Below are 24182 nucleotides of genomic sequence, written 5' to 3' on the forward strand. Positions count from 1 at the left end.
GAGAAACATATATCAATATATTAAGGGAAACAGAATGTTTCTTTGATCATGTTATTGTTTAAATCATATTTTCCCTTAAAAAATCCCATTAAAACAAGCTAAACATATACTATGATGTTTACATTAGTTTATTAATCAATTAAAGTCACCTTATCTAATGGTTTTACTCGTACAGCCGCAGTGATTGATATGTGCTGCAAGGCATTCCCCAGGTGGAGCAACATTTCATTTCGTTTTATCAATGGCACTGCAAGTTTATTCTACATGGTTCAATGCTTATAAAATAAAATAAAAACTCAAGCCATGTCAATGTAAAGCACTGGAAAGTTCAGCAGAGGGTCAAGACTGTCAACAGTATGCAGAAAATACTTTTCCTCATTTGACAGAAGCTTCGTGGTTTTAAAACATGTAGAATATGAACATTTATTCTACATTGGATTTAAATACCTTTATTAAAAATGTGTTTTGCATTATAGGCAGTTGCAAAACCTTTGAAATCCCTTATGATTGTACATTGGCACTTGGTGTTGAGCCTGGGCCACTTCTCTCTATCAAACAGCTGCGGTTATTTGTGCAGTTATTTTCTTTCCTACCCCTGCCATTATAAATATATTATTACAATTAAGGCTTGAGTAAGCAGAATGTAGGAATAAATCAATCCAATAGTCTTCCAACTATTACTCGTAAAGAAAAGGGAGAGTGAGACACGGTTACACAGGGTAATTTAAACATCTGTTTAAATATGAGAACAAAATATATAGTTATAATATTAATTGACATTGTCACAAGAGACTATGGCAAAAAACAAGAACATTCTTTGGGACGTGTGGAAAGATAGCAAATAATGCTATCAAAATGAGACAAGACAAGCCAGGGAACAGAGGACCGACTTCTGCGTGACCTCAGAACGAAGGGAGATTACTGAGTTGGATTAAGCAGAAAAGGGCAGACACTTTGTCAGAATCCCAAATAGAAAGATTCCATTAAAATGTAACTTGAGGCCAACATGCATACGGGGTATTCTTTATACTACAGTTACACTAAGACAAGTTGTGCTCCACTGACTTAAGCTCACTGGTGCTATAAAACTGTTATTTTTACCACAATTGCAGCTTCTGGACCACAATTAAACATCTTTATCAGTGTCTCCTGTCAACAACAGAGAGCTCACAGCTGGAGTTTCATCAGAACCTTCTTTAATTGAGCCAACTATGGAGACAACCACTAACCCACAGATATAGTAAATTACCCCTCCCCTACGAGAATGACACATTTCTGTTACCCAAGACAAAAAAGTGTACGTAGCAACATGGCTTCTGCTGTGGAAAAGCTAACAGAAGTACAACTTCAAAACTATTTATGTTTTGGGCTCTCTTGTTCTCCCATGACAGATATTACAACAACGAGCTGTACTGCACAAATCCCAACCATCGTGACTCCCTAAAATACGTCAGATATATAAATCTCCAAATTCACTGGCTAGGCATCCAAACAACAAAAACAACTTGTTCTGTTTTTTTTTTGTTTTTTTTTTAATATAAAGAATAATATATGGGCTACAGTGCATTATGAGAAAATATTTCATCGGGGAGTTGTGAGAGCATTTGTTGTGAAATATTTTATCAATATGCACTGCAGCCCGTATGTTATTTTTTATATTACATGGATTTAAAAAATATAAAATATGTTCAAGATATCTATCAATACTACTCAGAGTAGTCCAGCTTCATAGTCACTGCCGTCTCTTTTCCTAATGCATAAATGACAATAACAAGTGTTGAATTCAGAATAGTATCATATTTAATTAACTTATAATAAGTTTACTACTTATTGCCAGGACTACTGTCAGCAGATCTCAAATGATAAAGGACTGCTTGGTATGGCCTTTAGTTACAGTAGAAAGTTATGTGAGATTACATCACAAACAGGATTTTCACTGCTGAAGTGCACAAGGTACGGCTTTCAAACATGTTTCCATGTAGTCAATTGTATGGCTTTTTAGCGTGAGAAGGCGATTTACCCCACTTTAAAGTCGTACAATGTTTTAGACGACCACTTCCTTTAAAGTAAGGAATATGTGTGGTATGTGCGTGCTACATCCCATAAGTTATGGCAGTGGAGAGTGAACTGGGAGTTTCTAAACTGTGTGGAAACCCAGGCAATGAAAACAGCAAAAAACAGTAACTTCAGCATTCAGCTGTAGAGCCATCAGCATTAAAATACCACTTCACTGAAAGGAAATAACAAGTCTGACAAAGTCATCCATATTTACATAATTGAATGACAGTTCACAACAACAGGTGAAGCACAGCATGGTCAGCAGCTATTAAGAAACAGTCAAAAGATGTAAAGTCTACACACTGCAGAAAAAGAAGAAATGGAACTCACCAAACAAAATGCAAAAGGGACCACACTGAACGCTGAGTGACTCAAATTGAGAATTAAGGACAAGTAGACTTACAGCTGAAATGTATCCCAGACAAGACAACACTGAAGGCAGCATGGGTTAGAGGAGTAATGAAACAATAAAGTGGCCATACAATATCACAATCAGCAGTCCATGGTACAACACATATCCATGTGAATACCCTGATCCACAACTTTGTTTTATGCTTCATAAGAGAAAATGCTTATTAATGATTATATTTTTTGTACAGCAACTTTTTAACAGGATATCTGGGGACATGGTTGTAGTGCATTAGGCTTCACAATACTTAACTGCTATAGCTATATAAGTAAATCAAGGGAAAACAAACAGAAGGAAATACAGGCTTAAGGACTTCAGTGCTTGCAGCTGGAATTCCATCCGCAAGCTAAATACGGAATGTGGCAATACATTTAAAAAATAATGGAAACATGCCTAACTCGCTCTGAAGACAAGAATATGGGAAGGATGCCTCCTAGGGAGGCACACAGGCATCACAGATGACCTGTCCAGTAGGACTGTGATAAACTAAACATAACAGGGTAATAAAAAGTTTATTGACCAATGCTGTAGGAAAAGTATGACATTGGAGAATGAGATTTGAGACATGAGGATTATGGGGAGCAACAATTATGGCATGACAACATTATTAAAATACTGACTCTATAAGACCCCCCTCAGGTTTCCTGTAAAGCTTCTGTTTCAACATATTAATCCACTGAAGTATAACTTCACAATATTTTAGCTTTTGCTTTTTTTCCGTGTTAAGTGATTACTTGCTGAAACTGTTGGTGTTGCTGAAGCAAGGATCTGGGTTATAAAGCTTTAAGCTTAGTCATGCAGATAGCAGAATCCAGCTTCACTGAATCTTAAAATTGACTTTGCTACACATCTCTTGAAATCCTCGTGACTCAAGTTGGCTTCTAGAAAATTGAAATCTCTGCACTGCACTCAATTAATCTTGGTTTTAATCACATATTTAATTGATACAATTACTGCATCCATCTCATTTAAGTTTGTTTTATCATCATCATTATTATTATTATTATTATTATTATTATTATTATTGATTAAAAAAACCCAGCATTTATTTTTTTATATATATATATATATATATATATATATATATATATATATATATATATATATATATATATATATATATATATATATATATATATATATATATATATATATATATATATATATATATATACAGTACCTTGCATAGGAGGCTGTGTGGTCCAGTGGTTAAAGAAAAGGGCTTGTAACCAGGAGGTACCACGTTCAAATCCCACCTCAGCCACTGACTCATTGTGTGACCCTGAGCAAGTCACTTCACCTCCTTGTGCTCCGTCTTTCGGGTGAGATGTAGTTGTAAGTGACTCTGCAGCTGATGCATAGTTCACACACCCTAGTCTCTGTAAGTCGCCTTGGATAAAGGCGTCTGCTAAATAAACTAATAATAATAATAAGACAAATAATTGTCTCTGAACCATCATAGAAACATCAAAGGATTTCTTTCAACATTAAAGCATACATTTATGAGGTGCATACACTCTTGTGAAACGTACCATGGATAACACAAGCATTGCCCCTTGTTAACGTAGGGCCAAACCTGCCAATTTACTTACTTTTAAAACACTTTTTAAAAAACAAAACTTAAGACTTGTACACACTGTAATCGTTTGCACTTTTTATGGGGTAAAACAAAAGTAGGTAAGTAAATACAGTGTCAATGATGAACATTAAGCTGCAGTATAGCTTCGTTGTTAGGGATATACATTCCCAGTGGGGCATAATACATATGTGAAGTATAACTGAGGTAGCTATTTAACTCAAGAACTGTATCATGGACTACTGTACACATTTGGTAACGCAAAAATCAGTTGCATACAACATAGCAGGTTACCAGCAGGACGATCGGATAACAGGGTTTTTGGAAAATCAATGTTGGGATAATTAAGGTTTTACTATAATCAATTTTGTTCTTTATATATATCAATGAAAAATTACCACAGCATGGCCAATGAAGTAGATGAGTACTTCCAAATCACATTATTATTCCAGGTGAATAACATATAATTGCATACTCAGCATAAGTGATTGCACTTCACCAGTATTTCAGGCAGTTAGTCATCACATATTTCACTTTTCTATCACAGCTTCAATGTGAAATGGCTCTTCACAAGGTAAATCAAAGTCTTCAGTCTTGGTCTTTGTCTGTTTTTCAGTCATATTTTAATTAATTTCCAACTATTTCCAATAATCTTCCAAAAGGTCCAAAGAAGTCAAAATTGTAATCGTGCAGTTATCTTACCTAACAATTAACTTCAATCTGATAATACTGTAATTGAGATACGTCTTAGGCCCTCTCTACAGAAATATGATGTTTCTCTGAAACAAAATTATTCTCTCGTTTCTAATATTATTTAAGACTACTGGATACAGAAAATAAATATTATAAACAGTATAACTGTACTGCGTGGCATAAAATACAGTAATTCCTCAGTAGCGTAGTAATGGCCTTCTGCATGAGGTATTAACTATGATGTTAATTATAAGTTTTACATTGTGTATTTGTGTGTCTTTTATAGTTAAGTTGTTTTTAATCATTATGTTTAAATTGTGTGTGAATGTGTTTTTATAGTTGTTTTTATGTGCTTACTAATTCAGTTGCTTTAATATGCTTTTATATTAAGTTTCTATACAGTATTGTGTAAATTTCGAGTTCTTTCTTTTCCCATCGGCAAAACCAGCTATGTGCAGTTTTGCATAGCCTAACACGACTCAGAGTCATAGATGGGTGTCTGAGCTAAACGCCAAAAGGCTGGAGACTAGCAGAGATAGTGTGAGATGGGGGGAGTGGAACTGAAAGACAAAATGTATAACGTGGTATTTGAAATCTTTTTATAACCCTCCCCTGATCTGTGCCTTTCCACAACCTAATTGCGGAGTTGTTTTGAAAGCTCCTAGGTCTTCATGGTAGTATCTTTGCTTTGAATGCACTACCCAACTGTGGGACCTTACAGAGACAGGTGTATTTAATCTGAAATCATGTGAACCACTTTTATTGCACATAGATGGACTCCATTTTACTTATTGTGTGAATTCTGGTTGCACCTGAGCTTATTTAGGAATGTCCTAGCAAAGGAGGTGAATACTTATCTAATGAAGACTTTTCAGGTTTTTATTTTTAAGTGATTCCCCCCCCCCCCCCCCCCCCATTTTTTCACACATTAAAAGTGTTGAGTAGGTTATATAAATCAAAGGAAAAAAATCCCATTTAAATGCATCAAGATTTCAGGTTGTAACAAAACAAACTGTGAAAACGTCCAAGGGGGTGAATACTTACTATTGGCACTGTATATGATTGTATTGGAGGTATACCTTTCTTGTATATAAGAGTGTTTTTTAATCAAAAAACAATTTTCAGCTTACTTTTTTCACTACAGTAGAACACGGTTTAAGGTAAATGCCCAGTTCCTGTGACAGACATGATTACTTTGTACACATCAAAGCCCGAGGCTCAATTGAATGCCCGAAATGAGTGCCACATCCATGTACTCTTTTCAAAGCCAATATTTTTCTTGTCAAAGCAAATCACATACCCTTCAAACAACAAAGGCTTTTCGCTCAAACCAAATCTTGGCAATCCTGTAACTTGAACCTTGAGTTAGACTTGTGACACCAGAGTAATCATGCTGTCTATCAAACAATTCAAAAACCCCATAATCTGCACTGTGAAACATCCAAAGACTGAAATCTGAGAGTTTATAAAAGACAAACGTTCAGAAGATCAAGTGGGTCGAAACTGAATTAGTATAAACACAACCACAGTTATGCGTTGACGGTGAAATGCACTTGATTTTCACCATAGATTTGGTCATGTTAATATAAACTAGCCTTGAGTAATATGATAATCACTTCCTGTGCTGTCAGTCTCTCAGACAAACTCAAAGCAACACTTATAAAATATTGCTTTTTTTAGAACAGCTTTTCTATACCCCAGAGTTATTGCATGTTTCCCCAAAATCAGACCATCAGTGCCAGATTTCATTGCATGCAACATTCCACGTACAAATCCATTTCCGGTCTCAGAGGGTGTATAAGTTTTTGTTAACAAAAAAACAACAGAACCCCTAGAGCATAATGTGAGGAAAACGGCATAAACATGAAGTAAAACAAGTGTGAGATCTGGTTAAAACAATGTGACAGTGCAAAGTTTTATCCTAACTGGAGAACACCTGAAATAGAAGAATCACAGTAAACAGCAATGTACCAAATGTAAAAATACTATTGTGTGGTCTGTATCCTTGATATAGCCACGGGTTAAAACAATTTGGCAGTGAAAAGGTTATTTGTATTCCTGGACAGCACCAAATGGAATGTGACAGAGTACCATAGAATACCGGTGTGTGTCAAATTGTAAAACATGATGTAAAAGTGGGTGGTCTGTCACACATATGACTAGAGTACATTCAAATTGCATTGAGTGTAAAAAAGAAATAAAAAAAATACATACTGTATTTCTTTTTTTTTAAATAATATACTAGGGCCTATAATCTATCTCCTATGATGGATTTTTCTTTTTAATTATCCAGAAATATCAATAGACTGAAGTATCTGGCACTTGTAAAGTACAACATAAATGGTAGTGACCTTCTTTAACCTCAATAAACTAGCAATCAGAAACGTGGTAAGATGATTCTTATTCTGCTGCGACACAGTTAACCTATGTGACTTCAATGAGCTTATGCAATTAGAATTCTCATGGCTAACTGTGACCGAGGTGTTGAGTGGCGTGTGGGTGGTGACGTTACGGACCAGGAACAGAAACCAAAACAATGAATGCCGGGTGAAACTGCAGCGCTACGGCGCTCAGCGTTTTATTAAATAATAAACAAACAAAAGATTTAAACAAAACAAACACCACAAACAAAAGGGCACGTTGGTCAAACAAATAAGTATCGTGCTGGGGTAAAACCAGCACGCTTAGCAGTTGTTTAGGTTTTAAATCTCTCTCCTTGCTCGCTCTCCCGTACTCTCCTCTGTACACTCTCCTCTCGAGTGCGGACAGCTGCAGGCTGTTATATTCTGGCCGAGGGGTTAACTAGCTGTTAATTAACTTATTAGTCCTCGGCCATAGTCTGCACAAGTTTAGTAAGGATGTGTGACTGTCAGCTAGTTAAATAATCAGTAGCTGATCAGTCACACATCCTCACGAGGTTTTTAAAAATACAAAACAATAACAAATAACAAATCGGCTTTCGCCATAATATAAGCATAAATCATAATATAAATAAATAACAACCCTGGTTGATAGAAGTGATCATAATTTTAAAACAGTGTAATTTGATGCTTTTGAAAATAGCTTTTACATCACACCCCTGGTCTTAATGTCTATGTTAACTTACACGGCCCTGAATGGATTAGCACCTAGTTATTTGCAGGAGTTACTGACCCTGTATCTTCCAAACCGCACTGAGATCACAGGATGCGGGCCTGCTGGTTCTTCCTAGGGTCAACAAAAGCAACACGGGAGGTAGGGCTTTTATAGAATGCTCTGCCTTCGTTTGTCAGGGAAGCTGGGACTGTTACAGTTTTTAAAAATACACTTTTATAAGATGGCTTTCTTACCTTAGTGGGCTTTACTGTAACTTTAAAATTGCTGCTTTTGTATTATTTTCTGTACAGTGCTTTGCGATATATTTGTATAAAAAGGGTTATATAAATACAGTAAATAAATAAATAAATAAATATAACCATGAATTTAAACATCCGAGTTGCATTTGAGAAGTTGTGTATAAAAAGTTACACAGCTCAATTGAGAATTGGCAACGATTGTTCCTGAACAAGTTGGTCTAGTTTCTTAATGAATATGAAAATGCAGTCATGTAAGTACGTACTGTACAGAGGTCCTTGTACTGCATCTTCTGAAACTTGGTGTCAGCATTCCCAGCACACAGCTCCACATACCCGAGAACCACCTGGAACACCGTGTTGTGAATTGCTTGGGTGAAGTGCATATGTAGTTGGTCCATTGCAGTCTGCATTTAAAAAAAAAAAAAAAAAAAAAAGATACCAAAAACGGTCAGTTCTGACAAACTTCCATATACATCAAAATCATTACTAAAATAGATATATTTAGAGGGACACGTTATACAGTAGGAACTGTAGATTTGGAAAACGTGTGGACTTACTAGTTAATATTGTTCTAGTTGCAGTTATATAAAATGCATCCTACCCTGCTATCTGATGGACCCAATAAGTTGCTCATTTCCTGCAACCAATGAGTGCCCCCACAAGATAATCATTGTTAAGAGCTGATGTTTAGTGACAATTAAACCAAACCCCCTGAGGTACTATGTGAAAAACTGTTAGGTTATTATCATAACCCTGGTTCCCAGAAATAGAAATGTATCCATTACACAATGGGTAACCTATTAGACCCGATTCAACAGAACACTTCTACCAAAGCTGCATCTTACGCCAGAAACGTCAGAACGCCTGTCTCCGCCCTTACGACTCCAGGTTGGGTGGGCCTATTACTTGAATTGCCCTTCTTTGTAACAGGGTCTTCACCTCTTGGAACACCACCAAGGTTGGAGACAGAAGTGGTAACCACTCCCGAAAAGGGGGGAGGGCCCTGTTTGAACTGGAGTGAGTAGCCAAGCAGTGCTGTGGTGAGCACCCAGATATCCGTGGTGCTTGATCGCATGTAATCCACTTGGCTCCTTGAATACGGGCCCTGGACCTATGGCAGCAAACCCCTATGGCTGCTGCTGAGCTGCTGGTGGTTTCGCCGTTGCTTTTTGTGCATAAACCGGTCGATGATATTGGCGTCAGTGCTCCCTCGGTGTCTGGCCGTCGCTATGGTGGTGAGCCCCCCGAACTGCAGGCACTGCCGGCCATCGAGTCTGGGGCTGCTGAGCCCTAGGGCGCCAAGGCGCCATTTGCTTCCTGGCTTGAAGAGTCTTTTTGGGCAGCAAGCAAACTAGCTCTTTGGTGAATTCACATGCCTTCTGGGAGTTCAGCAAAAGTTTGTATGGCCTGGTGTGACCTGCCGCATAGGCCTTTTTTAACATCGCCTCCTTGACCTTGCACTGTTTGTTAGGGTACGTGGGCCTGATATAGCAGGTCAGCACGATGTATTACGGTGCACGGTACGGTACACTACAGTGCAACATGGTGCAGGAGCATGGTATGGTCCACGGGGCACGATACAGTACTGTGCATGAGGGCACTGTACAGTACACTATGTGCACGGTGCGCAGCACGGTACGGTATGCATGGTACAGTATGGTGCACAATGTACTATGGTGCGGTACGGTGCGTGACCAAAGCAGCAATACAGGGATGCAATGCGGTGCCAAAGTTGCCCGCTATTGTGGCATGGGCAGAAGAGCAAAGCCCCAAAGCCCTGTAACTGTTGTGCTACAGCACGCAAGTTAGTCTGTGCAGCCCGAGGGCTAACATAGTGCCCGTCCAGGAGCACTGGCTTGCAAGCAAGTCTGAGCCCAGACAGCTGTGACTGCTTGAGCAGTAAGCTGCGTGCGCAGCACCTGGAATAAAAAAGGGAGAAACACAAATACAGCAGCTTCAACCACAATATATATTTAAACGTAGTTTCAATTTACAATATGCTTATAAAAACAAGACTAATAAAACTCCAGCCGGAGTTAAGGTAGAAAAGAAAGAATAAATAATACTAATAATACTGTGTCCCCGATCTGCGATGTGCAGGAGCAGGCAAGCCCGATGCTGCCTATGGCCAGAAAGCCGCAAAAACAGACTCACGGTAAAATACACAATTAAATTATATCAACAATTTTTACTTCACCAGTTTATCCCAAGGGGAAAAAACAAGCAGAAATAAAGTAAGACAGGCTTATCCGACTGCTTCTGGTCGAAGATAGAGAATTTTCACTCTCTCGAAAGCTGAGTCACTCTCTGTGTATAGTTAAAATGCTGAAATAGAAAACAGCCATAGAAAATACTCTTGGGATTTTTGCAATCTAAATTAAATTGAACAAATTAATAATGCAGTGCAATTCAAAAACAATTGCTCATGTGACTTACAAGTAGTCATGAAAGATATTAGAATGAAGCTGCTGTTTTTTGAACAGCTTTATGCATACCCTTTTCATTGATGTGCTCCTAGAACTCTACTGACCTTAAAAAAACAATTACATTCAAAATATCACCAGACAAAGTAAACAATAAACAGGATCTGACATGTAAGACTGGACAATATCACAAATCTCAACTTTTAGAATGAAGGAGTAGCCCATAAGTTGGTCATCGTACAGCTATGGCCAAAAGTTTTGCATCATCACCATATCGAATTAACTAATTAAATAACCCGCTGAATATTCTTATGTTAACATATTGAATTACATACCGCTTTGTAGTTTTCCATACTGAAAACAATTGAAAAATGTGACATTTCGAAATCTAACATGAAAAACTGTACTACTATTATGGAGAAAAACGTGTGAGCAATCATGCCTGGAAATGAGAAGCAACACATAACTGTAATGCTCTGTGTGATAGCAGACGGCCACAAACTGCCTCCATATGCATAATTGTCTTTGTAAATGCAGATTTATTTGACGTTTTATTTTTTCTTCAAATTGAGGGTGGGAAATTTGGGCTGCGTCTTAAATTCGAGGGCATCGAAGGAGGAGTGGCAAGGTCATTAAAAATTATCTAGGCAGCATTCAGAACTGGGCAGACACATGGCAAATTACATTTAGCCCTTTCCGGTCCTATGTTGGACCTGGTCCGACATTACAATGTTCCCTTTCCGGTCCAATGTCGGACCTTGTCCGACATCATCAAAAAGACGAAAAAAACAGGTCTCTAGTCGTTTTTTCTTCGGAAAAAGCCGAGAAAACGATTCAATGGCCGAGTGAGACCGATAGGAGCCGAGAGAAGCTGGGGGGGGGGGGGGGGGGGGAAGGGGGGACCTATCTCATGAATACACATAGCCTCAGCACCACATAGACAACACGGACATAAACAAACAAGATAGCTGCTTCTGCATCCAGCGCTCAAAGAATATCACAGACATTTGCAGAGCTTTTTTTAGATGTTATAGTTATAAAATAATGACTTGGATCGCATTATTGAGGAGTTTGGTGATAAAACGAGTGATCAGGAGATGATTTATCGGTATGCACTACTATATAGAGGTATGAGAAAAAAACAGCGAATGAGGGGTGGGGCGGGGCTGGAGATGCAGCACTGAGTGTCCTGTTGATATGCAGTGTCTTTTAAACCTTTTTTACTGTGAAAAAAAATACTTTTAAAACAGTGTGTCTAAAATAAACTGCGCGTGTGAAAATAAATTGGACCTGACGTGCCTGAGACGCGCTGAATAAATGGACCACTAAGGGTTAATAGAGAAAATTGTAAAGTATTGCACGCAGGCAATAAAAATGTGCATTATAAATATCATATGGGAGATACTGAAATTGAAGAAGGGATCTATGAAAAAGACCTAGGAGTTTATGTTGACTCAGAAATATCTTCATCTAGACAATGTGGGGAAGCTATAAAAAAGGCCAACAAGATGCTCGGATATATTGTGAGAAGCGTTGAATTTAAATCAAGGGAAGTAATGTTAAAACTTTACAATGCATTAGTAAGACCTCACCTAGAATATTGTGTTCAGTTCTGGTCACCTTGTTACAAAAAGGATATTGCTGCTCTACAAAGAGTGCAAAGAAGAGCAACCAGAATTATCCCGAGTTTAAAAGGCATGTCGTATGCAGACAGGCTAAAAAAATTGTATCTATTCAGTCTTGAACAAAGAAGACTACGCGGTGATCTGATTCAAGCATTCAAAATCCTAAAAGGTAAAGACAATGTCGACCCAGGGGACTTTTTTGACCTGAAAAAAGAAACAAGGACCAGGGGTAACAAATGGAGATTAGATAAAGGGGCATTCATAACAGAAAATAGGAGGCACTTTTTTACACAGAGAATTGTGAGGGTATGGAACCAACTCCCCAGTAATTTTGTTGAAGCTAACAACCTGGGATCCTTCAAGAAGCTGCTTGATGAGATTCTGGGATCAATAAGCTACTAACAACCAAACAAGCAAGATGGGCTGAATGGCCTCCTCTCGTTTGTAAACTTTCTTATGTTCTTATGTTCTTAAATTCGAAGGAACACGATCAGCGCTCCAGATAAGGCTTCGGGTCCAAGAGTAACTTACCCTCTAATTTTAACACAGACAGTAAAATGTATTTTCAGGGGATAAAATGCAACATTACCAATCTCAATAAATACTGTACAATGATTAATGGTAATGGGGTAGGCATTAAAAAAACAGCCTTACTTTGAACTACTGTACAATCACAAGTGTGTTCTACATGGTTCTTTATCAGCTCTGTGCATTTTTGTTGAGGTATCACACTGACTCTGCAAACAGTGGCTGTGCTTGCCCCGTGGTCCCCATGCAAAGCTCAATCCCGGTGCCCCTATTATTATTATTATTATTATTTCTTAACAGACACCCTTATCCAGGGCAACTTAACAGTTGTTACAAAATATCACAATACAAAGTATCACATTACAGATAACAGCAGTTATAAAGTACAGTAAAATCAGCAGAAAATAAGATCAACTTCAAATGAGCAAAACAAGAATACAGTTACATTTAAGAGCGAATTCGACTAAGAGCAGTTAATGGAGTAAATTCCATTAAGAGCACGTAGTAAGTACAATAAATGGTCAAGAACGATTTAAAACAAGACCAATTACAAAAAACTTGAATATGTATATCTATAAAAGTAAAGTCAAGTACAAGATACAGTGAATAGTTATAAGTAAGAGCAGTAGTAGAATACGGAAAGGTATGGAGGTGATGCAAGTACTGGTACAATTGGGTGCCATATAGTCCAGTATAGTCGAGAGTTGTGAGGTTTACAGATGCTGTCTGAACAGGTGTGTCTTGAGGAGGCGCTGGAAGGTGGTCAGAGACTGAGCAATCCTGATGTCCGTGGGTAGGTTGTTCCACTACTGAGGGGCAAGAGTGAAGAAGGAGCATGCTCTGGAAGCTGGAGCGGTGGGGGGGTACAGCTAATTTGCCAGTGGTGGAGGAGCGGAGGGTGCAAGAGGGGACATAGGGAGAAATGATAGTGAACAGAGAGGTCAAGACAGCAATAGGCGAGTACAAGTTTTAAATTGGATGCGAGCAGCGATAGGAAGCCAGTGGAGGGAGCGGAGCAGCGGTGTAGCATGGGAGAAACAAGGAAGGGAAAAGACAATGCGGGCAGCAGAGTTTTGGGTGAGCTGGAGCGGACGGATAGCAGAGGCAGGGAGGCCGGCCAGGATGGAGTTGCGGTAGTCAAAGCACGACAGTACCAGGGCCTGAATTTGGAGCTGCGTGTAGTCAGTGAGGAAGGGGCAAATTCTGCATATGTTGCTGAGGAAGAAGTGACAGGAGCGCACCAGAGCAGAGATGTGCTGAGAGTATGAGAGGGAGGGGTCGAGGGTGACACCGAGGTTCTTGGTGGATGAGGAAGGAGAGAGGGTGGTGGATTCAAGAGGAATAGAGGTAGAGAGATCAGCGGTGGGGGAGGAAGAGGGGGGTAAGAAAAGGAGATCTGATTTGGAGAGGTTGAGTTGATGTGTTGATGTGAGTGCATTCAGGAGGAGATGGCCGAGAGACAGATATAGATACTGGAGGAAATGTAGGAGTCAGAGGGGGATAAGGAGGGGAAGGGAGTCGAGGCAGAAGAAGAGGGTGGACATAGTAGAGTCTGCACCGAGGACACAGATAATAATTGGGCATACTAAATTGGGGAGAAAACACGGGTAAAAAAAAGAAAATTGGTGACGACTAAATTAAAAAAAGGGCAGTAGAGAACAATGAGGAGGAGACATCAAGGGGAGGTGATTTCAAGAGGGGACAGAAAAGAGCAGGGAGGGTGAGAGCAGAAGTCCTGTTCCCCTACCCCGTCCAGAGGGGTGCGGAGAGTGGGACAGGTCATAGACAGAGGAAAGGGCAGTCAGTGTTAGAGTTATCAGGGGAGATGCATGTTTCAGTGAGAGCTAGGAAGTCAAGAGAGAGGTGAGAGGCAAAGGCAAAGATAAAGCCAGCTTTGTTGGAAGCCAAGCGACAATTCCCGAGGGCACTAGAGAGAGCATGGGGGGGTTAGCAGAGGAAAGGGGGAGAGATCAGGTTAGAGTAGTTTGCAGCGGCAGGGAGAAACCAGACAACAGGAACAAGAGGAGAGGATTACAGGGATATTAAAATGAGTCATGGTAGGGAGCAGTAGAGGAAAGGAAGTAGAAATGGCTATGGGAGAGGGTGGTGCCGAGAGGGAGGCGGAAAGAGACAGGTACAGGAGGAGCGAGAGCAATAATTAATAAAAAGCTGGACTGGGGTGTTTACGCTTCAACCTGTGTAGCTTCGCATTTTTCTTATTCTTACTGTGATTGGCTGCAAAGTCAACAGGGCTAGCCAGAGATGGGATCATGTTTGTTGAGTTGGTGTTTCATGTGTACAGTTTCCTAACTGAAGACATTGTATTCTGGGAGATGAAGTTGTTGGTGGAAGTTTTAGGGGAGGTAGACAAGCTGTGCAGCAAAATTGCTATGTGTATTTTTATTCATTACAGTTTAATTTAGTGCGTATTTCAGATTTTTTTATACGTAAAACCGGCACGTACGCTGGATACGGTAGTTTTTTTTGTTTTTTTTTTTAAATTATGTCTCAAACCTACAATTTTAGGTGATGCAAAAACATTTGTCCATAGCTGTGCAGTTTACCTTACATGTACATATATTAAGAGATAATGCAGCACATACACCTGGAGCATTAACTCTAATGTAAAAAAAAAAAAATTAATACAAACCTAAGTAATATGATGTGTTTGAATGTTGTTAGAATAAGCAACACAATTTCTTATTCATCATTCTAAACTAAACTTCACCTAAATGAAGCTGCTTTAGTGTGAACATCTATTTTCACACTAGCATGCTTAGTTTGTACCCTAAAACACTTGAAACCCCACTTACATAACTCACATCGGAAGAAAGTAGATTCACAACAACTTGCATGTAAAAGATGTTATATATCTATTTCATATTAAACTACTAAATATGTTTCTTTAACCTATTGTTGCAAGAATGGATAGCCACTATTCCTTGCAACAGTGCAAAAACATACGTCAGCAGTGTTCTTCTTAACCAATTATCAACAAAAGGGATATCAGGAATATAGAGTATGCCAGGGTAACTGCTGATTATCTGCCAGCTATCCTATTTGGTTAGTGTATGTAGCAAATTGTAAATTCATTTTGTTTTACTGTCTGATTTTTATTCTCCTCAGCCCCCCAGACTAATGGTAGATATGAATCAAAAATCTCCCGATATTAATACCAAAATGAATCATCCTTCTTCAAACAAATAATACAGGCACAAACACTTGCCATTCAGGAGTCATGAGTCACTTACTTGAGTTTTTCCCAGAAGCGTGTATGCCTGCTGAACTTTGATGTAATGATTGATATCAAAGCTCTTGCAGGTTTTTGACAAGGCTACATCCAGTTGTTCCTGTACAAAAGAGGACACAGTGATTAGTGCTTAATGTCGAGATTTAAAAATGAGATTGTTTAGAGAAACCTGAATAAACTGGTCACCTAAGGGATTTAACATATGTGACAGTGTCTAGCTCTATTGAAATAAATTATCACTGGCTTGTAATAGATGATTGTAGTCAATACAGGCATTAGTGCATACCATTATTATTATTATTATTATTATTATTATTATTATTATTATTATTATTATTATTATTATTATTATCATCATCTGACAAATATCAATAATTGCAAAACATGAAAAACAGGACAGTGAATAGGACAGTTGTGTTACACATTAGAATAGCTGAGGTATTAATGAGATGTAGATGTCTGGTCCATACTGGAGGATGTATAGTACAGTGCAGAAAACCATCTTTACTTCGCTTGTGCCAAAAAGGGATCTTTTAGTATCTGACTGTGACAGGAAGAAACGTCAAAAGAGAAGTAATTCAAATAGACCACAGAAAGCCTCATGCTGGCTTGACAGAAGAGTGGCAGTGCAGCTTATGTGGTTTGAGGGAGAGGGGTTCAACAATGTATACGGTACAATGCAGTTTCTTATGTTATGTCTTGCTATCAAAGTGGCTAAACAGCTTAACCAGGTTAAAAGGAAAACACACACACACACACACACACACACACACACACACACATATATACATACATACATACATACATACATACATACATACATAGTCACAGACAAACGTGTTTGGGCAGTTTAAAAAAATGAGTTTTAAAAAGTATTACATAACATGCAGAAAATGAAAAATTACATGCAAAAACTAATTTCATTATGAAAAAAGTTACATTTTGGATTCGTCTGACCATAAAAATTTGGTTGAAGAAAATACTAGGCTTCTTCAAGTATTCATAAATATATATATATATTTATACACACACACATATATATTCTTCTTTATCTTTTTAGATCTTTAAATGTGAGCAATTCATTACTATAAAAAGGTGAAACACTCCGTATTCCAAAACAAGAGTCATTTTATTGTTTAAAAATCATCAGCGTGTACAACGCGTTTCGACACGGAATGTGTCATCATCAGGTTCAACTGTGTTATACACAGGTGAGATAACTAATTGCACTATAAAGTCATTAGTTAAAACAGTTACTCCAGTGATTAAACAACATGAAAACAGCCATATTCAATTACATCATTAAATACATTAAAATTAAAACAGCAGAACGATAATCATTACACATAATTAGTTGGAATTCTGTTAAGTTAATATTAAGCTACATAGTACTTAAAAAAAAAAAAAAAACATTTTGTATATAGTCTTTTTATATAAACATGTTTGTCCAACAAGTTGTCATCTATATATGCATTTAAATTTGTGAGAATACCACCTACCATTAAAACTCAATGTACCCAATTTCATCCTTAAAAATGAATGATTAAGCTGTATTTTTATTTTTATAATTTTAATACATTGAAATCCCAACAGATGCTCCAAAAAACGACCAAATAATTAGTATTAAAAAGACTAGTTAGAGGTACGAGATCTAATGATTCATTAAGCCCATGTGGTTCCACTGACTTGAGTGTATATATCCAAAATTACTCTCTTCTAATTAGTTGTTTTATTATATACTGGTACCTCCTCTCTTAGAGACTGAAGCTTTCTCAAGCCTTATAAACTTGAGGCTTGATGCAGAACCATGGTTAAAGGCTTCATAATGTCTTTGCATAGTCCATGTTGTTATTCCGTAGAGCTGCCTTATGCTCTGCTATACAGGTTTTCAAGTTTCTTTTAGTTTGGGCTACATAGATCAGGCCACAAGGACATTTAAGCATATATAACACATAGGTTGTGTTACAATTGATAAAACTTCATATGGTATATCCGGAGTTCCTAAAGAAGTGGGAAAAGATACTGAATAAATGTTCGATGTATCTAATTTTATTAATTATTGAGCAAAGAAAGTTTGAAAGTGAACAGGTGAACACGGAAGTATTACAAATTAAAGAGAAGCTACAAGAAACTATGAATTCCGAACAATATAAACGGTATGAACAGAAAACAACAAATGAATTACAACAGTTTCAAAATGATCTGAAACGATACAAGAACAACAAATTTGAAAGAGATATACAAGACTATAAGGAGGGTACAGTCTACAATTGGAATGGTAAATTGAAGAAATACCAACACCGAGATGCATATCATTCTACAGAAGGCCATTCTTCTAGTCAGCGAGGGGGAATTAAGTGACCTGGGTCACCAAGTGGCTCTACAACACCAAGAGAGAACCGTTTTTTAGACAGACGCTCGAACTCCAGCCAACAATATCAAAGGTGAGGAAAACAAGGCGCGGTAAGAGACGAAAGACACTATAAACAGAGAAGGAGTACAAGGAGCCAGAAGCAGCAGTAATTCATATCTCTAAACATTAAGTTACTGAGACTCAATTAACTGTCCTTAATAAAAGCCTTTCTTTTGTTCCGCCAATAAGGTTAATGCATTTAAACTAAAAACATATTGTTATAAGTTCTTTAGGCAGCTCAAGCATTATTTTTCAACTAAAATTACAACTGGAACAATACCTACATTTACATCTACTGATAATTTTAAGAAAAAAATCTAATTTATTTCCAGTTGGGGTATTAAACCCTGATTACGTTTAGTAAAATAGTAGAGAAAGATATAGAAAAAATAATTAATAAAACATATAAGTTGTATATATTCAAACATGAATAAGCTTGAGAAGAAAGCTGTCAAAGAACTGGAAAACAATGTTGAAATTGTAAATCAAACCTGCTGACAAAGGGGGGTCAATTGTAATACAGAACAATGATGATTATGTAGTTGAAGCGTTAAGACAACTAAATAACAGAGTTTTATGAGCAACTTACTAATGACCCAATTGCTGTACTTAAACAGAGACGAGATTCTTACCAATGCTATGGAAAAAAAACTCAATCACACAGAGTCATGGCCTTCTTAAAAGTGGAATTTCCTGTTAAGTCTGTTTTTATACTTTACCTAAAATACAGAAGAACTCTTTGAAACCACCAGGTAGACCAGTATTATTATTATTTGTTTATTTAGCAGACGCCTTTATCCAAGGCGACTTACAATTACATTTTATTTTGCAAGTAAACCTAATCTGCCTACTGTCTAGAATTAACTGAATTCATATTATCTTCTAATTATTTTTTTATTTAGAGACAAATACTTTTTACAAATACAAGGTACAGCCATGGGCTCGGCCTTTGCGCCAAATTATGCAAATCTTTTTATGGGCTACTGGGAAAGACAAAATATTAATGACATTGCCTCTAATCCACTCTTACAGCATGTTATGTTTTGGAAAAGATACATTGATGACATATTATTAGTATGGACAGGATCTGAAAAAGATTTATTTTTGTTCAAAGATTATATAAATAATATTAGACCAACTTCAGAATTCACTATGAAATATAACCAGTCTGAGATTCATTTTTTGGACGTGTTGATTACGGTAAATAAAGATCATTTGTTTAATACTTCCATTTTTCATAAACCTACAGATAGGAACACAATTTTACGAGCTGACAGTGACCATCCTAAACTTTTGATTAAGAATACCTTATGGCCAACTCTTAAGATTAAAGCGGAATTGCAGTAATACTTCAGACTTTCAAACTGAAGCAAAAGAGATGCAAAACCGGTTTTATGATAGAGGTTACAAAATAAATCTATTAGATACAGCACTAAAAAGAACAGATAGTATAGACCATAGTGAGCTTTTGAAATCCAAAAAAAGGAAAGATTTAATTACAGATTGAATTACATTTGTTACCAAGTATAATTATATTGGAAAATATTAGAATGTGATCCACAACTACATCCCTTTGCTATAACGCCTCCTAGATTTTGCTATAGAAGGGGTAGGAACACAAAAGACTCTTTGGTGACCTCACTGAATAAATTTCCAACTACAGATAGCAATTGACTCCATAGGACAACCGATATCCATGGTAATATTTTATGTGGAAGATGTATTCATTGTCCAAATACTGATAACATTAAATATTTTACACATCCACATTCCAGTCGTAAATATACCATACAAAGCTTTATCAATTGTAACACAACCCATGTGGTATATACAGTATGCTTAAGTGTCCTTGTGGCCTGATCTATGTAGCCCAAACTAAAAGAAACTTGAAAACCCGTATTGCAAAGCATAAGGCAGCTATACAGAACAACATGGACTATGCAAAGACATTATAAAGCTTTTAACCATGGTTCTGCATCAAGCCTCAAGTTTATAGGGCTTGAGAAAGCTTCAGTCTCTAAGAAAGGAGGTACCGTAAAAATTGGTGTATAAGTCGCACTGGTGTATAAGTCGTCTTCCTCCCTTTTTGAGACAACAATTTCAGAAAGAAAGCCTATAGGGCACACTGGTGTATAAGTCACTCCCCCCTTTTTAGGACCCCCTAAAAATACCTAGAAAATAGAAAATCATATTTTCTACATTTTCTTGAAATTCTCAAATTAATAAATCGAAATTCGGGTAATAAAAAGAGACTTGGGTCATTTAAAACCTGACAGGTACCCGTGCCAACCGTGGTCTCATCAAAAGAGGCTACGGAGGCTAAGCCTACGTGTAATTTTGTAAAAGTAAAAAAGCTTACATCATACTTTCCAAGGTCTACTGTATTGCTGTGTATATTTCACCTGCAATCACCCTCTGTCAGTCAAGTGTTATTGTATTTGTATTGGCTACACGATGCAAGCTCGTGGCTAGCCTCTACCACTCATAATTAGACTTCATCTTGACGTGTCTGTTGACAGGCAGGTTATGGGTCACGTGTGGCTACTCCCTTAAGTTTCGATTTCGATATACAGAACATTGTATTTTTTCTTAATTTGTACGCCATTTTCCGTGCTTTCAATTGAAGAAAAAACAATAATAAAAAAATAACAATAAAGGTCGTCCATAGAATAAACTGGACCTTTTTAAACAGGGAGGGACCAAAACAAAATTGCCTTTTTAATTGCTCATGGTACAAAAAAATTTAATTATTATTATTATTTATTTCTTAGCAGACACCCTTATCCAGGGCGACTTACAATTGTTACAAGATATCACATTTTTACATTATTTCACATTATACAGATTCACATTATTTTACATACATTATACAGATATCACATTATTTTACATACAATTACCCATTTATACAGCTGGGTTTTTACTGGAGCAATCTAGGTAAAGTACCTTACTCAAGGGTACAACAGCAGTGTCCCCCACTGGGGATTGAACCCACAACCCTCCGGTCAGGAGTCCAGAGCCCTAACCACTACTCCACACTGCTGCTCAATGGTTGAGTATTCACAGTCTGTTTTTTTCAAACCTGCTCTTCATCTTCCAAATATTTTTTTTCTACGAATGACATCATTCAGGAGTCAATCAAGTAAGTCCACAATGTTTTTTTGTTTTATATATTCAGTTGCTTGCCTTATGTGCTATGTATACTATATTACTGTATTACATTTCTTATTAAATTACGAAGTACCTTTTGAAACATGCAACGTTTTATTGTGTATAATAAAATGTATATACAGTAGAAAGTCAATTATCTGATCTTTGATCAACAGTACTGTCTAATCAACCAAACGCACCTGTAATCACGTGATGAATTACATGTGGTGTATTACGCACACAGCTTCTGTTGCTAAAACAGCTATGAGATTTGCTGCCAAAAAAAGGACCAGCAGACTGATGCAAATGAAAGTTACAAAATTATTCTGACACCAAAACCTTAGGTGGAGCATTGAGTGCTTTAAATTGTTGCAGTTAAGCAAATTGAAACAGTCACCTCATTCTTGATTTTTCTTCTATTTCATCAGTAAGGACTGGAGATCCAGTCTATTATTGGGCAGCAAAGAACTTTTATTTCATTCATTTTGTAGGAGATGACATTCTGCATAAAGTATTAATTATGTATTTGATTATAAGGTTTCTTTACTTCTATGTTAAAGTTTTATTTTCATATTTTGATACAGCTTAAAGCACATGTAACTAGCTAAGCAAAACATTTGCAGTCTCTCGTATCTTGGCATCTGGGCAGAGAGCCAAAGTTAGCAGGTGTCTAATCAAGGTGGGTGGAGGAGTGGAGACACAGTGTGAAAACAGAACACCACAAACAAAGGTCTAGTTTGAAACAGTTTCTAACAGATTAGGTTAAGATGTCTGTAAAATCCTTAAATGTGACGCACTATAGAATGTGATAGATTTGGGCGAGTTTCCCCACTTACCAGGAGATGTGTTGAAGGTGTGTGATAGCAGGGTGCATCCATACTGATTGGAAGAGAGTATAAGAAATGGGGTGGAAATGCTAATATATTCATAGTATTTAATGTAATGTTTTTGTTTGAATCGTCAGTCAATTCTTTGATTTGACTTCACGGACGTCTGAGTTATGATAACATTAGGGCATGCTGTGACCTGAGCTTCTTTGCTTGCTTGTATCTAATGTTTATGCGATTGTATTAACATTATTTTCTTTTATACATATAAAGTATTTCCCTACAATTTCAATTGCACGTTATTAGAATGCCTTAACAGCAAGTATCAAAGTATAAGAAACATTTTACTGAATTTCTGAAGTTTAATGATTCCTAAAGTTTTGTAATGTGTCAAAGTTGTACTGAATTGTATTCTTTGATGATTTTCAAAGTTTGGTATATGGTACGTTTAACTACAGTATTTCGTTACCTGTAGGTGTTAAAGTTTTACTGAATTGCATTAATTTAATGATTTGTAAAGCTTTATAATTTTGTATGCTTAATGTGATATTAATACCTGTTCGATTGCATACAAATCGATTACGCGAACTAGTATCGGTCCTAATTATATATATATATATATTATATATATATATATATATATATATATATATATATATATCGTATTAGAGTTCAGTGCCAACACAGCAAGGGATAAAACAGGGGCTGTCTGTTTAACTCATCCTCAGCTTGGATGGTGAAAACTTAAACTCAGGGTTTAGAGCTTAGAGCTTTGCCAGTCACTCTAACCGCTATCCGAAAGCTGGCTGAAGATATATTCTTGTAGGGGGGTTAGTCCTGACTCGCTGGTACAGTACACCCCTGACCACCCAACTCCCACTTAATAGGCTCTTGTTAACTGTCAGTAAATGTACTGTATTCAAGCCCCAAAAACACACAAGAGTATAGTGCTGCAGAGGTTCTCACAGCTCTGCTTCTAAAATGCCTTAAATCATGCAATAAAATACTGCACCGTTCAAAAACCATAGTATTTCTGATAAACACTGCCCTCAATTAAGGAAAAAAGAAATTAAACACACACACATACCCCCGGAGGGTTGTGGGTTCAATCCCAGGTGGGGGACACTGCTGCTGTACCCTGTACTGAGCAAGGTACTTTACCTAGATTGCTCCAGTAAAAACCCTACTGTATAAATGGGTAATTGTATATAAAAATAATGTGTAAAAAAATAATATAATTGTATGTAAAAAATAATGTGATATCTTGTAACAATTGTAAGTCACCCTGGATAAGGGTGCCTGCTAAAAGAAATAAATAATAATAATAATAATAATAATAATAATAATAATAATAATAATAATAATAATAATAGCAGCACAGGTTCTGGTCCTGGAGGAGCAAGCCTCCCTTCTCCCATTAAACACAGTGTTAGCAGTGGCGAGTGATCTGAGCACGGGTTTTAATTGGTGGAGACCAGAGGCTTTTTTTTTTTTTTTTTTACCAGAGGAGGCTTTGCCTCCAGTGACTAACTCCTGTCTGTCTGAAACACAGCACTCCCACTATAGTAGATTGGGTGATCTGAGCACCCACATCCTCCCGCGACCCACATCCTCCCGCCCTCTTCTAAAGCGCTGCTGTAAGCAGTTGTATGTGCTGTTAATGTAGGGGTGAGGATTGATTGTTTTGCATTGCATCAGTGGTAAGAAACACACTATGTGGTGTTATTGTTTTATTTTGGTGCTTGTCTTGTGAAGGGGTCAAATGTGAAATGCAGCATAACTCAGTTGATCGGCTGATTAAGACTCCATTTGCCATGCTAGATTATACTGAAAAACTAAAACATGAAATTGCTAATAAGAACAGGTCATTTCATTTGGCAGTAGAGCATTACGTT

General features: G+C 37.3%; 1 protein-coding gene across 3 annotated transcripts in view; it reads right to left on the reverse strand.

The window, feature by feature from the left end:
* Positions 1-24182, reverse strand: part of vps50 (VPS50 EARP/GARPII complex subunit) — a 164146-nt gene that overhangs the window by 93546 nt on the left and 46418 nt on the right. For 2 of the 3 annotated variants that reach the window (XM_059012390.1, XM_059012389.1), the window contains exons 10-11: positions 15899-15997; positions 8335-8475 (exon numbers count right to left, since the gene is read on the reverse strand). In XM_059012390.1, coding sequence (XP_058868373.1) covers positions 8335-8475; positions 15899-15997 — 240 coding nt within the window. Of the gene's footprint in view, positions 1-7889; positions 7944-8334; positions 8476-15898; positions 15998-24182 lie in introns of all 3 variants that reach the window. The other variant, XM_059012400.1, reaches the window with a different exon arrangement.

Source organism: Acipenser ruthenus, chromosome 3, assembly GCF_902713425.1.
Source record: "Acipenser ruthenus chromosome 3, fAciRut3.2 maternal haplotype, whole genome shotgun sequence".
Lineage (NCBI taxonomy): Eukaryota > Metazoa > Chordata > Actinopteri > Acipenseriformes > Acipenseridae > Acipenser > Acipenser ruthenus.